At 48.8% G+C, this 15,789-nt stretch overlaps 3 protein-coding genes across 3 annotated transcripts; 2 read left to right on the top strand and 1 right to left on the bottom strand.

Moving 5' to 3' along the window:
- Positions 1 to 647: 647 nt before the first annotated feature.
- PtA15_15A305 (uncharacterized protein) lies at positions 648 to 1,199 on the top strand (the record flags this gene model as incomplete). Its single annotated transcript, XM_053163498.1, has 1 exon — positions 648 to 1,199. One exon carries the CDS (start codon positions 648 to 650, stop codon positions 1,197 to 1,199), a length of 552 nt encoding a protein of 183 aa, XP_053027467.1.
- A 5,540-nt stretch (positions 1,200 to 6,739) lies between these two features.
- PtA15_15A304 (uncharacterized protein) lies at positions 6,740 to 8,839 on the top strand (the record flags this gene model as incomplete). The annotated part of the gene is made up of 6 exons (XM_053163497.1): positions 6,740 to 6,950; positions 7,018 to 7,144; positions 7,268 to 7,588; positions 7,691 to 8,132; positions 8,225 to 8,625; positions 8,833 to 8,839. 6 exons carry the CDS (start codon positions 6,740 to 6,742, stop codon positions 8,837 to 8,839), a joined length of 1,509 nt encoding a protein of 502 aa, XP_053027466.1.
- A 482-nt stretch (positions 8,840 to 9,321) lies between these two features.
- PtA15_15A303 (uncharacterized protein) lies at positions 9,322 to 11,856 on the bottom strand (the record flags this gene model as incomplete). Its single annotated transcript, XM_053163496.1, has 5 exons — positions 9,322 to 9,421; positions 9,571 to 9,606; positions 9,691 to 9,801; positions 9,867 to 10,031; positions 11,846 to 11,856. 5 exons carry the CDS (start codon positions 11,854 to 11,856, stop codon positions 9,322 to 9,324), a joined length of 423 nt encoding a protein of 140 aa, XP_053027465.1.
- Between the last annotated feature and the right edge of the window lie 3,933 nt (positions 11,857 to 15,789).

The following is a 15,789-nucleotide window of genomic DNA, read 5'->3' as shown; positions in this document are numbered from 1 at the left end:
AGGTCTGATAGAGACTACTACATACAAGTTTTCTCCATCATAAAGTCACGCCACAACAATAAATAAATTTGTTGTCAGAATTCTGTGTAGTATAATAGAGGGGCAGGTCTTTCAAACCACCCGTAACATTAGTATTACTTAGCTGGAATATTATCATATTGTTATTTCCCCCTCAAAGGACTGCCAACCCATCCCAAAGGAGTTCTCACATTGGAGGCTGAGATTGACAACTTTCCTGTTATCAATATAGGAATGGTGTTGGTGCACCAATACCACCTTCGCCAGTCAATCACCAGTTGTCACCAAAAGATTCCAATGGTGATGATGACAATGAGAATGAAGAAAATAACAATGAAAACGATGATCCGGACACTTCCATGGATTCATCGGCCACCTTGCCTCCCCCTTTACGCTTCCCTGGTGACCCCTTGTCTCCAGATGACTCGATCCCTTCCCAGAGCGGCCCCCACAGGTCCAACATGAAGAAAAGCGCCGGTGGAGGGATTTGAGCCCCAGCGATGTCGTCCAGTCCGTCAAAGGCCTCTCGTAGTAGCACTTTCACGTCTTGAGCAGGGTCTACCCTTGAGGCTTCCCTTGCTGCGTAGTATGATCCGGTGGCCCGCGAGAAAAAGGAAACCGAGACGGGGATGACTCAGTTCTACGCCATACAGCTTCGCGAGGCAACCAAGACTATCGAGAAACTACGTCAAGAAAATGTGGCGTTACGTATGGGTGATCAAAGCCAAGTTGCCAAGCTCAAGGATACAATTTCCGAGCAGCGATTTCAGATTCAAGCCTTGCAGAACAAGCTTGATATGTGGCAGATGATGTCCAATGGCCCATCCCTCTTTCATTCGCAGCCTGTTGGACGTTCGGCCAACCTCTCTGCTGAAGGCTATTGGAATGCCACTCGCAGGCACGACTACACCCCCCAAGCGGCGGCTGATTCTTTTGAACAAGCAAGCGCTGGTGGAGCTATGAATTCTTTTGGAAAATCCGGGATCCCCACTTGCGATGGATCTTTGAATGAAAATTGTGGGCACAATTTCCCTCGTCATGACTTCACCGGAGGATCAGCGGACTCTTTTGGACAAGCTGGCAGCGCTACTGGAGCCGCGGAGTCATTTGGACGCGCCAGCAACCTCGCGGGCGATGGCTCTTCCCGATCTGCCTCTCATGGAGTCAACAATCAATACTAGAGAGGTGCGTACCCTCATCTTGCATTCTCCAATCAGACTGACTGGTTCAAATTTGATCCAAGGTTTTTGCTGACAGTTTTCATTCAAATCTGATTGTTTTTTGGTTTGCTCCTAGGGATCTTGCTCTTCACGTTGGACCAATCATTTGTTTTGCAATTCAAATCAGAGTGGTCCAGTTTTATCTTGTTGTCCTGTTCATCGGAGAACTCAAGGGTTAAAGTCATTGCCACCCGAGCTTACAGATCTCATCATATGTTTGTTTATAGTACGCTTTTGAATGAAACAATCATAACCTTTGCTACTGTGAGCAAGTCGCTGCTGAAGAGCTCCAAAAACGCTTTTTTATTTCGTATAACACTTAATAACACTTGGAAAAAACATCTCATAACCAGCCATTGTAATAACGGCTAATGTGAGCACGTCGTCGCTGCTCAGGAAACAACATATTGTTAAATCGGCGACCAATTTGCTCTAACTCGCTAGGGGCACTGTTGTAGACCGTCCGAGTTTGATTGATCCCAACGGATCGGCACTTGACCTGGTGTAAACGAACCGCCAGCTCGAGTACCTCTGCGCGGTATTTGTGGTCAGATGCTGGTAAAGGTAGCTTCAAGCGAGCAAATGATGATTGAACAGATCGCATTCCCCATTCTGCTGCTTGACGGGCAGAGACCACTTCTTCATTGAGGAGCTTTAGTTGAGCAAACGAACTAGTAGAAGTCGGTAGTTGGTCACCCCGTTTCATCGGAGCCAAGATGCGGTATTTGAGGCGGTTGGTGCGTCGTGGGAACGCGGTATCGCTGATACTGCGGAAACCAGCTGGTGTGTCATCCATGAGCTTCTTGTACAGTCTCTGAGCAATGTTTGAGTCGTGCCACGAGCCCGGAGCGTTTAGGATTGCATGAATAATCGTACCGTCCGGTGCAAAGGTTAGGATATTGCTGCAGTAATGCGAGCAAGTCCAGCCATTGTAGTATGCGTTCTGAAGGCTATTATGATAGCAAAGAAAGAACCAGATCAGATGTCTAGTAACAGGCAGATAAGACGTCACAAAGGGTGTAACTTACTCTTCATCATCAGCTACATCCACCGGGATATTCAAGCCATCAATGAAGCCAAAACAGTTCTTGAGGCGAGGATGTTTTTTTTCAATCATTGAACTGTATGTGCGACACATTTCTACCTTGGAAGGCCAAGTAATTCGAGCTATTCGGAGGCCTCTGAGAACTGAAAGTAGGCAGTGGCGTGCGTGCTGTAGGTCGCGAGTGCAAACAGCCGGCGTGATTGAAAAGATCTGCTGGAGGTTGTAGCACGGCATCGTTGAGGTGATCCAATGTAGAAGCAGACCCAGACCACCGGCGGCATCAAGGGAACGCCTGTCAGGTCTAGGAAATCCGTTTGCATTCACATCTGATCTTGTGATTGTTGAGAAAGACCAAGCCTATGAAAAAGGGACCAGCAGTGATTTGAATGTTTGAAGATCAACACCCATTGTTGTCATGTACGCGCGATCGTTCCCTACAGCTCGCAGGTGGGCCCACGCGCTGTTGAATCAAGGGTGACCAGCAAGGTCAGCTCTTGTAAGGTAGGTTCGCAGTGTCCGGATGCTGAATCGTTTCCCTGAGAGGCCCAATGATAAGATTATCGCCAGAGCTGCGTCGTCATCATCTTGCTGGCGCCTGCGAGCGTGGTCGAATTGGAATTCCAATTCCATGATGGATGAGGTGGTCCTGATGTCGAGGTAGTAGTTGATTTGATGGGTGTTGCGGATGAGGCCGAGTTGCTGGAATACCTGGGGGTGTAAATCTGGCAGGTATTCTAGCATCTAAAGCCTGCGGAAAAGCTTCTAAAGCTAAAAAATACAAGGTGAGTCAGATCTGGCTTTACAAGTGCCAGATCTGACATTACACGGCCGTGTAAATCAAAGGGAAGTCCTCCAGTGTTTACACCCACTGAGGTCCCCTCTATAAATAGAGACCTATTTGGCCCTCAGGAAAAGATCCCCCAGACCATTCACCACCCATAAACTGTAAGTTTGCCGTGAATATTCTCCTCTGCTACTATTGTAGCCACTTTTCCTTATAAACCATCCCCAGCATGTAAAATCCACTGGATTAAACCCTTTAAATCATCAAAAATCCCTTATTAGCATATTCAAAGCTTTATCCTTATAAGTAGTTGCCATAAGACCACCGCCTCTGTCAAGCAGCCAATCATTTTAAGCGCTTACCACCTACTTTTTACGCCAAATTAATTCCCTGTAATTAATAATTACATAGTTAATCCCTCCTCTGTTACAGAGTGTGAAACCCTTGTAGTGGCCATATTTGCCACGTAACAAGTTTGGTAATTTAAATTACCAGTGTTTAAATCAGTACAGTTACAGTACTAGGGCCCAAAACCCTTATTTTGACGGGTTTTCTGCCGTAAGTTTCATAAACAGAGCTGTCATCCACTATCACTACATAAACCTTCCAATCTAAGATTGGGGGGGCTTGTTTTAGTGTCTAGTGACCCAGGAAAGGCAGAGGTAACCTCATTCATCCCTTTCTGCACTCAGCAAAAGGTTCTCAGGAACACTTTTGAGCTTTACAACACCTCTGTTCCCACCCGATCCTGCACTAGTCCTTCACCTCCGCCCAATTTCCGCACATCACTTTCCCAGGCTCTGCTCCTCTCCAATGCTTGACCTCCCACATCCTCTGCCCCGCCCCGTCCAGTTGGTCTCTCACCAGTGCCACCTGCTGGTGGAACCCGCTTCAGCTGCCCTGGCTCACCCGCTGGCGCGCCGCTGCTATCAGTCCCCGTGTTTGGTCAGCCACAGTCCAGCCCTACCCATCCGCTCCAGTCCGCCACCCAATCCAAATCCTGTGGTGCGTAATCCACATAACATCCAATCTGTGCATTCTGTGTGCATGTGACTTTCTGTAAGCTTTTCCTATTGTGCTTTCCTGACATCATCCTCAGTGTTATGTCACTGAATGCACTCTGAGCTCAGCTGTTTGTGCATTCCCGCGCGCACTATTGCCAAGTGGAAATTCCACCACACTTGCCAATATAAATCACCACAATGGCCTCCTCTGCAGTTAATTCATCTCTTACCGCATTGAGTCTTGGGACTGTCAGCTAGCTACTGTACCAGAGTTAGCTGAAAGATACATAAAAAAAAAATACTGTTACAAAGCGAGTTTAGAATGCTGTTACAAAGCAAGTATAGAAAAACCAAAGAAAAAAGCACATTCCTCTAAAAAGGAATATGTGTAATAAAAAATCTAAGTATAAAGAGAAAAATACATAAATAAATAGCGCCTCCTTAAAATAAGAAAGGAGGCACAGAAGTACAAAAGAATACAAAAAAACGTTTGAAACTAAGATAGCTCAAGAAAGCTGCTACACTCGCAATGGGAGACATGCGACTATGATCGCTAAAACAAGAGACATAAGCAAAACATTACGAAGAAGACTCGCGGTAGCATAGAAAGCGCTCATCTTAGCTTCCCTAAAAAAAAGAAGGGCTCATCTCCGTGACAAGAAGTCATGACGAAGAGATGAGCTCCCGCGGAAAGTCGCGAATGATCCCTAGAGACCTGGATCTCTACGGTGAAGTAAGAGATCCATAGAGAATTCTATATAAAGAGACTATTCTCCGCCAAAGAAAGAAGAGACATCTTCAGACATCCCGACAAAACCTTCCCAGTAAACATTCGACCTCAAACTTCGTCCTGCTTACCCATTTGTCTTGTCCGATTCGCCTGAAGTCTTAGAATTTACGTGGTGGTACGCTTCTCATCGCCTCCCCTCTAGATTCCGCTGTTCATCGCAAAAGGAACTTTCAGCCGACTCTCAGCTAGCTTCCTCGAAATCCTAGTTTCTTAGTGAGTCTGCTTAACTTTCCTTATTTTTCTCAGATTCTTTGTTAGAAAAGATCTGTTCTGGGGTTATTTTAGCGAACCAAACCTGTATTACAGGCCCCCGCTACTTCAGGCACTCTACCACCCCTGTTCTACAGGCCCTGAAATCTTAACGGAGGGCACTTAAATACTCTTGACTTTCTCTAAAGTCAAGCCCCTCCGTATTAAAAATAAAACTATTTCTACTTCCCGGTGTTTTTCTAGAAACATCCGGGCTTAGTCTTAAATCTCTATCTCATCCTTGCAGCCAGCGTAGCTAGAAGACTATTGTCTTGGTATCGCTGCCGCTGACAGGGACCCAATGTCTGCATTGAGTTTTGGGACCCAATTGCGGTATTCCCCGCAGTGGCCTCCTGCGCGGTTACATCTCTAGTAATAAATTTTATATTTTATGTCTTACGTGGGTTTTGAGGGGCGGGTATCCACGTTTGGACACACATGTGCGGATGTGGATTTCTGGGAATGAATAAGAAAGGTGGCGGGTATCCGGATTCAAAGTAAGCATTTCTAGAAGCTTGAGGTGATACTCAAGCCTTTCTCAAGGGTTATTCCAACCAAGGTTGGATGCACAGTGACTGTGCATGAAAGGGCAGGATGTAATTTATGGCAGTTTCCAGGGTTTTTCTTGCAGTGATGGTCATCCTGATGCTTTGATTGAGGACTGCAGTGGTAGTCAAACCATCCCACTGATGATATTTTGAGTATGATTTGGGTAGACAGAGGCTTGTCATGAATCTGTAGCCCCTGCCACTGCTGATTTACGTACTCCCAGAGACAGCCCAGAGGCTCCAACTGAGGATCTGCAGATTCTTGATATCTTGCCAATTAGGATCACTTTTCTGGAGTGGTAGCTGTTGGAAGTCTGTTTTTTTTTTTTCTTTTCTCTTCCTCTCACGCACACCTCCAGCCTTACTGTGATATCTGTCTTGTCTAGTCTCATACTCCAATTTGAATACCCAAGTTGGATGTACTCCCTCATCAACCTGATCAGCCCACTGAGTATAGGTGGGCTTACCATATCTGCCCACTTGTGCTTGTAGCTGTAGCGTTGTGTAGCACCCTGGACGTTGGCCTATATGGCTTGTTTCTCACATCTACAAGCTACCTGCTCATCTTCTTGGATTTTATTGCTTGTTTTTTTTTTTTGGTATTATTACCTTTATCTGTTCTGATCCGATCAATTTCACCATGCTTATTTTTCTCAATCACAGTTCAATTGGTCTATAGTTCTTTTGATCCAGCTGAGGATTCCGACGGTGTTTTCTTATATGAGTTGGGATTGAGGATAGGGATATACATATGGTTAAAGTCCCTTGTGAGTATTATTTGCCAGCTCCAGGTGATGGATAATTTGGCTTTTGGAGTGGGAGTGATGAATTTCTCGACTGTGGATTTGTCTGGACTCTGCTGTTTGTGATTATATTGTATGTAGCTGGTCATCCTGACAGGTTTAGTGGGTTGTTTGATCGAATGGGATTGTTTGGCTGTTGTTTGGTTCGGTGTTTTTGGTTCCGAGTGGTTGCTGCAACAACGCCACACCATCTCATCAACACCCCACCCCACCCCATCCACCCCATCCCACCCCCATCGACTTCATCCCCATCCACTTCATCCACTACCCTCCTCACCATGTCCACCCTCCGCAGTGGCTCGCCCACCCCCTCAGCCTCCAACTCAGACCACTCCCTCGCCAAGCGCAAGCCAGACGACGGCCACAACCCCAAGCCAGCCAAGATCTCCCGCCCCGCCAGCATCCAGGAGCTGCCCTTCGACCCCTTCAGCCCCCACCCGGGCATGTCCAAGGAGGAGCGCAAGCTGGCACGCATGATCCGCAACCGCAGTCAGTCCGAACCCACCACACCAGAGACACCCACCCACCCGCACTGACACCCTCTCCCCCCCTCCAGCTGCTGCCCAGGCCTCCAGGGACCGCAAGAAGGAGCATGTCGCCGAGCTCGAGAACAGGGTCAGGGAGCTCGAAGAACAGCTCCGGATCCTGTCCAGGCCCCCGCCAGCGATGCCCTGTCTGCGCCCGTGCTGCCAGCAAGCCGCCGGCGAGTCGGCCGGGAAGCCCTCCGGCCCAGCCAGCCCCCCACAGCCCGCCAGCTGGTCGGCCCTCTCGCCGGACTCGATCGACCCCTCGATCATCCAGCCCAGCCCGGCCGCACCATCCCCGTCCCCAGAGACGGACAAGAAGATCGACCCCCAGCTCAACAGGACCGCCGACCACCACCCCTCCCCGACGATCTCCCCCGCCCAGGCCGAGTATCTCTCCAAGGTGCGCATCCATGTGCTCGAGGAGGAGAACAGCCAGCTCCGCAGCCAGCTCGCCTACGAGCTCAAGAAGGCCCAGCTACCCCCGCTCAGCGCCCCGGACGAGCACCGCCCCCAAGGCTCCTCGCCCGCCATCGAGATCGACCAAGGGATGATCGAGATGATCCTGAAAGACGACGAGATCGACAAGTCCCTCCACTCCCCGTCCCCCGCCCAGCTCCTCTCCCCCTCCGACCACCTCCCCCAACCCACCCCGACCTACTACCACCACCACCACCACCACCATCATCATCCCGACGAGCTCAGCCAGCTGTCCATGGACTGGGACTCGCTCCTCCTCGACCGCCCCGCGCCCTCGCCGAGCAGCTCGCCCACCACCGATCGCCCGACGAGCAAGGAACACCGAGACTCCTCGCATGACGACGACCGATTCGAGACGATGATGACGATGGCCGCGATGGATGATACACGATGGAACCAAGGAACGTGGCCGAGCCCATCCGGCTCGCCGAGCGACCCCCGCCCTCCGACCCTCGCTCCCACTCGACCAGAGACTCCTCCACCTGATCAGCAACCACAGGCTCCCGCGGAGCGGGCCCTGTCGGCGCTGTCCCCCGCCGCACACCCCGTCCCCCCCGCCCCCCACCCCCGCCTCGTAGCACGCGAGGATTCCCTGCAGCGGAACGGTGGGTCGGCGGGTCGGACGGCCCGGCCGGACAGCTCCCGCAGAGCGCCCTGCGTCTCCCCGGTGAGCACGCTGTGTCGCCCGCTGATGGCCGTCTCCTCCGCCGCCCCGGCCTGCCAGCCCCTCCTCCCGGCCCTCTTCCTCCTCCTTCTGAGGGCTGGGCCCGGCTGGCTGGGCCGACGGACCTCGGCGGAGACGGCCATCATGGCCTGTTGCTTGATCTCGTGTTGGGTGGCCTGGGAGAGCAGGACGAGGCCGACGGTGGGCCCGCGCCCGACGAGCGCCCCTCCTGTCCCGACCCCTTCCTCCTCCACCGCCATCATCCCGACCAAGAAGACCTCTTCAAGCTCGACGACTGGGGCATCTTCGGCTTCCCTATCGACCCCAAGCACCCCCGCCCCCCCTCCGCGTCTACTCTCACCCACCCCCCGCTTTCCGCGTCCCCTCCTTCGCCCGGCCTGCTCCGGATGGGGCTGACCACCGCCCCCGATACCGACCCCTTACGCTCGAACTTCGCCGCCCATCACAGCCAGCTCCAGGCGCTCTTCGAGACCGAGTTCGAAGGCCACGACCGCAACCATCTCTATCTCTCCTAACCCCTCCCCCCTTTCTCTCTTTCCTCTTCTCTCTTTCTTTATAAATAATTTCTTTCTCGAGAGAGAGAAGAGCTGCGCTTGGTTTCTTTGTATATATATCATTGATTGATCGATAGTGTCTCCTCAAAACAAGATCCCATAGATATACATCTCTCTCTCTCTCTCAGCAAGTGAATCTTACATACATGCATGTTGGCTGCTCTTTTCATCTCTTGTCTTCTCCCGGATCATCCTTTTTATCAAAAAACAAAAGAAAGAAGTGTGTGTGTCTGTGTGGTTATTGAGGTGCTGCGTAATACTTATAAAGATGTCTTCTGGTCTCTGGCTCTTCACATCCATACAAAAACCCGTGTGCTTGTGCCCTTCAACGAGTTTCCGATGCACCTGGCCTCTGTGGTTTGTGTGACCTGGGAGAGACATGCTTGCTCTTGCGCCAAGAGCAAAAAAGATGATACATAGTGATTTTTGGATAAGGAGGATGAGTGGGGAAGTGCATGTCCGTGTGTGCTGGTAAGGGAGAAGGGAGTGCTAGTAGATACATCCAGAGACAGCAGAAGAGAAGAGTGTGATTTGCAATGTGTGTGGGATATGTGCAGTGCCGAGAGAAAGAGAGAGACGATTGTGCGTGTGTACAAGCGGGAGGGAGAGAGAAGAGGTCAGAAGAAGTCGCCGCCGAAGTCGCCGCCGTCCGCGCCCCAATCGTCGCCGTTCTCGAACCCGTTATCGTACCCCTGTTCGTACCCCTGTTCGTACCCCCTACACACAGAACCCCGAGGGGATCATCAGCACGGACGGAAGGGGTTTGGGGGGGGGGGGGGGGGGGGGGGAGAGGAAAGAGCAGGACGGACGAGGTGTAGCCCGCGTCGTGGTGGTGGTGGTGGCCCTCGAGCATCGAGCCCAGCAACATGCCGCCCGCGAGACCGCCTGCGCCTGCTAACATCCTATCATACCCACACGCAGTCCATTCCGCGTCAAATGTCAGCACGATAGGGTTGGGAGAAGAGAGAGGAGGGAAAGCGCGGTACGGATTCATTCCTCCCGGGCGGCGGGCGTTCGGGGCCGGGCCGGGAGCCATCTGCTGTTGCTGCGGCTGCTGATATTGGGGGGCGTAGCCGGGCTGGTAGGGCTGGGCGTAACTGTGGGAGGCGCGCGATCAGCCCAGACTTCTTGGGGGAACGGGGAGGGAGAGAGAGATGCTGACGGCTGGTAAGGGGCGCCAGGGGGCGGCTGGGAGGCCGGGCCGGGCGGCGCCCCGCGGGGGTCGGAGGCGCCGGCTTGGTCGCTCGGATGGATCCAGTGCGACTGGGGCCCGCCCGGCGCCCGGGTGTCGATGAAGAAATAGCGCTGGTATGTCGCGTCCCATTGTCTATCCGCACAAAAACCCGCCACGATCAGTCAGCGAGGAGGAATGGGGAGCAGAGAGGGGGGGGGGGGGGGGGGGGGCGCGGCTGAACTTCTCCCATCCGGGCGGCAACGGCCGGGCGTCGCCGCCAGCGGTCATCGGGCCGGTGGAGGCGTGCGTGGCTGCGGGCACGCCCGGCTGGGCGGGGTACGGGTTGGATGCAGGGCCTTGTTGGTGCGGTGCCGTGCCGGCAGGCTTCGGCCCCGTCAGCTTGTCGAAGATGCCCATCGGTCGCTGCGGGTTTCTCTGGTTCGAGTCGTCGTGGTGGTGGTGGTGGTGGTGGAGGGTGCGGTTTCCATTCTCGGGCTGACGTCTGGCTTTGCCTCGTTTCGTGCCCCCCGAGCCCGTGCCCCGTCCGAGCTTTCGCCTGCCTCGGATGCCCGGGCGCGGGCTTCCCGGCTTCGGGGACTCGCGCAGTGCGCACCAAGAATGGAGTTCATTTGTTGACCTCCTCGACAGCTCAACTGGCACACACACATTTTGGCAGCTCAATTTGAGCAGAAAATACTAACGAGAGAAAAGGAGTCTCCATTGATTCCCCCTACCTTGCATGGAGGGAGCCGCGGAACCTTCATAGTTGGTGCGCACATACAGACATGTTGGAAAAGCTTGTGGGCTCGTGTGGCTGAAAATGATTTCTGCATCAGGCAGTTGAAACTCCTTTGGGCAGCTGGGTCAGCTCGAGGAGGGTGCCGGGCTGGCCATGGGGGCAGGGGGGGGGGGGGGGGTGTGCGGCGAAGGGCCAGATTGCCATCAAATCACTCCAGGATTCCAACGGTGCAACTCTCGAGGCCCCAAAGTTAAAAACAAAGAAACTGGATTTCTTCTTCCAATGGCATTCCTGACATACAGGAGCCATACAGGCTTTGAGGCTGAAATCAGCAGCCCAAAAGATGGGCCTACCCAACTGCAGGCTTTTCTGACATGGCTGTAAGCACAGTGAAGGACAGGCTATGCTGCAAGTTGCAGTGGGCCACTACGCTAAACTATCTGCTAGTTTAGAGCTGCGTAGTTCCTGGCACAGTGATGTTAGCTGGAGTGCCCACTACGGGCCTCTACACTACACTAACAGGCGCTAACAGGGCTATCAGCTTTTTTCGCGGTTGAATAGCACTGCTAGCGCTGATAGCAGCCCTGTAGTTTTGAGGGGTGCCTGATAGCGGTAGCGGGCAATCACTGACCACTAACGGAAAACCCCGTCAGTTGTAGTTTAGATCCGCTACGCTGCACTGAACTAATGACTAAATGTAGCGTAGTGGCCCACCTTTCAGTGCAACCGCAGCTCCTAACACCAACGGTGGGCCAATACACTAATGTTATTTTTTAGTGTAGCCAAAACCAGCTAAAAATAACAATGAATTTTCTGTTATCTCTTTTTTTGTGCTGCTAACAATACAGAAACTTGCCCAGGAAATAGTGATGGATAACAGCAATAACTGTTATTGTATAATGTTAGTAGCAATAAAACGCCTGTTATTGTTGTTATTGCTGGTATTTCCTGTTATTGTTAGTATGGATACTTGTATCTGAGATAACAAATAAAAAAAATTTGGGAGTCAATAAAATGGCTACACTAACAGTTATTGTCCAATAACGTTAGTGTAGTGCAGTGGCCCATTGCTGCTAACACCAAGGTCTGTGGCCAGTGCCCTCTGATCCACAGCCAATGGGGATGGCCTCTCAGGACATGTTGGGGCCGGCCTACCTCAACACAAGATGACTCAATGATATATGTGTTTGCAAGAGGTTTGGTGTTGGAATAGCATTCTCAAGCGGACCTTGGAGACATAGGGGCTAGACCCTCCAGACAGCCAGAGAAAGAGGGGTATTGTATTGCCAATACATCCTGATACAATACAATACAAGTGTATTGCTGGGAGGGGCCATTGGCTTGAGCGCCAATTGCCCAGAAAAGGTGTTGTTTTTTAGATAATATACCACTGTATTGTATCTTTTTTTCAATACAATACATGGTATTGATGATGTATCAAAAAAACAATACTATATGTAGTATTGGCCAATACCAATCCCGTATTGTATTGTTTCACCGTTGCTGGAGGTTTGGCTCACCCGGCTCAGGAATTGTGTCCACTGGTATTGGGCATGTACAAAATATTTACATCAATACACCACGGGCCGTTGCGGACGTTGGTCGGACATGCATTTGGACATGTCCGGGGATGTCCAGCTCTGGCCCTGCAGGAAACGTCCGCTGGATGCCACTTGCATTGCGCAATGGTGGACGTTTCCCCAGAATGCATCCGCCGGTTGCTTGCGGGACACCTATCCTCCATCCCAAACCATGTCCCCTGGACAGATACATTTTACTACACCATCTGCATTCTGAGACTATGTTTCACGCTCATTTATCCCACTCTTTAGCAATTTGTGAGAAATTATGGGCCAGTATTTTTTTGATTGCCATGATTTTGGAACATGTGTATATTGTGGGTTCTGAAGAATAACACATAACACTTGATATTTATAGTTTTGTAATTTATGGGTCTAGAATTACTCATAACTGACCTGAAACAGTAGTTGGATCTCAAACTGAACCCAAATAAGGTGTGAAGCAACTGTGCCAAAACAACCAAGCTTTTTATTTGACTGGAACAACAACCCTTCAATCAACATCTTCAAATTCTTGATGGTTTCTCAAACCATGGAAACTGTTGGTCTTCTTAAAATGGCCAAATGGCTTTGGCTGGAGTGGGGAATCCAGAAGACACTATCCCTGCACCAACTGCCTGCTGCCTGGCATTTCATGAGTTACACACCATTTTGAGCAGTTTTGGATCTCAAGGGTCTTTGGACCAAGAGAGACCCTTTGAAATTATTGCTTTGGTGGGCCTTGGAACAGAGAGAGCACCCTCAACACTCTGTAAAATTCTGTTTCAGGAGAGCCAAGTCCTGCTGCCCTCATCCTCACTCCTTACAAACTTGAAGCATCAAAGCTTGGATCTGAGCCATTCTTTCAAATTCAATCAAAATGAGGACTTCATTTTGGCTAAAATGCTTGATGTGAGGGAAAGCCTAAACCTGAATTGCTGGTGAACATTTATTGAGATCAAGGTTTTGCCAGCAAACAAGAGTGCCTCACTATAAATCAAGCCATTCAGGCTTCCTGATTTTCAAATTTCACAACCAAGCCCCTCTACTGCTCCTTTGAAGATTTTGTGCCAAGAAAGGGGGGAAAAATAATGCTGAAAGTGCCTGGGGTCACCAGGCCGTGCCCAGTGCATTACTAGGTACTTCATTTGGGTCAAAAGAAATTACTGTTTGATACAAGGGTATAAATCAACAATCTATATTTCTATTTGACATGTGAAATTGAGTTCTTGAAATTTTGAAACATTTGGGCAGAAATAAAACTTTCTATTGAGGAGCACAAAAAAACAATTTTTGAAGTTATTTTTACAAGGTTGAAACAATTTCAGGGACTTGATTTGTCAATTTTCCAACAGAAATACAATTCATTGAATTTTGAGTTGAATGAAATCACATCCAATGGAAAAACACTTCTAATAGGATATCTGTAATAAGAAAAGGGCTATTGTTTTTTAGGAGGGGGAGATGTTATAACAAATAGCCTGCCATTGCTCCCTTGAACTCCACTAGCTTGAGCAACTATACCAGCCTGTGAGAGGGATTTGAATTCAGCTCAATATATCCCAAGACCAATTCAAAAGAGGATGGGAGAAGTATAATCACCTGTCCCTTGCCACCGCAATTGTCAAGAACACTTTGGAATAGTGGAAAAAGCAAAGTCTTTGTGCTTATTAATTTATAAGTTGGGGATTAGTATATTTTATTAGCCAGACAATTTTTGGTTTAAATTTAAGAGCTCACGCAGTGATATCTGATCCATCTGATGACATTATTGTTGCCTGATGCACAGAAAAGAAAAGTCAGATAATATTACAAAAAAGTGAGGTGCAATATTAAATCCAAACTGTGCTTACCTGGCAACTCTTGATAGTCTGTGAAAATATATATGTTGGTTTCCCAGTTCCTGTAAATATCAATTTATCACCACCAAATTTATTGAAGGCACTATTATCAAATGTAAAAAAAATTGATCAGAAAACTCCAATAAGTTTCTGATCCATGCAAAAAAACATACTCAAGACAATCCTGGTTTATTAATTTTTGAGCAGGTTTGCTGCATACTACTTTACGTGGCGGAAAATTATCATCATAAATCATTTGAACTGGATCTGTTCTAGGAGGCTTAATCTCAAATGTGACACGTGAATCATCTTTGGAAATCATTCTTCCAGCCTAAAAAAAATCTCAAGGTGAAATCAGAATCAGAAACGTTCCATGGGCCATGGATCCCCAGCCTATGTTACAGAAAAACAGAAGTTTTTATGCTTACAGAACCTTTGCACCTTTGAACAATCTGGTTGATGGCATCATCAAATTTTCCCTTGGTACTGATGATTTACATGAGATTTGGGGAATAAACATTTTATTGACTTTCCACTTGCCCATTGGCAAAAGTAAGGCCCCGTTTGGCACCAAAATAATTATAGGTGATATAATCGCTGATTAATTCAATAAGAAATAGAAAATTCAACATAAAGCCTCCAAATTTTTTTTTTAGGCAACCTACAGTGCTGGTCTCTTCAACTGTGAAATCAGATTCAACTGATTCAGCTATCTTCAGCACCATAATACCATTATATCACTTTTGACCAATATGAAGTGATATAATGGTATTATGGTGCTGAAGATGGATGGATAAGTTGATTCTGGGTTCACAGTTGAAGAGACCAGCACTGTAGGTTGCCTACAAAAAAAATTTGGAGGCTTTATGTTGAATTTTGTATTTTTTATTGAATTAATCAGCGATTATATCACCTATAATTATATTGGTGCCAAACGGGGCCTAAGCTGATAAAGTTTCCTTGAACTCACATGGCAAGAGGGGTACCAACTGGGGCCGTTCTGGCCCTATCATAAACAATCTGATTGCAAAAGAAGATCCATCAGCTACAGAAACAAGCAAGGGTCTCAAAAGTCATCGGAATCAACAGTTTGATTGAGGCCTCACCACACAGCTTTTGGAAACCCTTTCAATACGTGTTTCGATATCTTTGATTGTCGCAAGCTGACCGGGTGGACTGTTCGCCTGGTACTTAACCTGGGTGAGTGCCCTGAGGAAATTCAAAATTGAAATCAAGACAGTACAAATCAAAAGTCAAAGATGAACCAGCCTTTAGATTTGGAAACCTAATGCAGCCTCATACGGAATACATATGCGAAATTGAATAGAACCAGCGTACTGAATACAATCGTTACCAACAATCTTGGCCTTTACATCGGCACTGCATTTTATATCTTGGACTATGGCAAGGGAGCCTGGAGCTGGTAGCAGGCTGAGTATTATAATAAACGTAAATTGATAGGCAAGCATCTCTTCCTCTTGATGGCGTTTTTAGGCTTGATGTAAGTGAAGTGCACAAAAAATGGAGGATAATTTTAAAAGGATACAATGCTGCAAATATCGACAAAAATATGTAAAGGCACAGGTGTCACCACCCCAAAAAGGGAGGCAACATGTGCATGTTGCCATGCTTGAAACATTGATATTATACAGAAATTACTCATATAATAGCCTTGAGTTACAATTGTATTACTCACTTTCAATCCTGGTGTTATATTTAGTGTAATTCAAACGTACCATCCACAGATGTGTTTTACTCAAATCCAGTAGTTT

Source organism: Puccinia triticina, chromosome 15A (genome assembly GCF_026914185.1).
Source record: "Puccinia triticina chromosome 15A, complete sequence".
In the NCBI taxonomy this organism is placed as follows: Eukaryota; Fungi; Basidiomycota; class Pucciniomycetes; order Pucciniales; family Pucciniaceae; genus Puccinia; species Puccinia triticina.
Note: the sequence above shows the minus strand (reverse complement) of the source record. Positions and strands in the feature narration are given on the sequence as shown.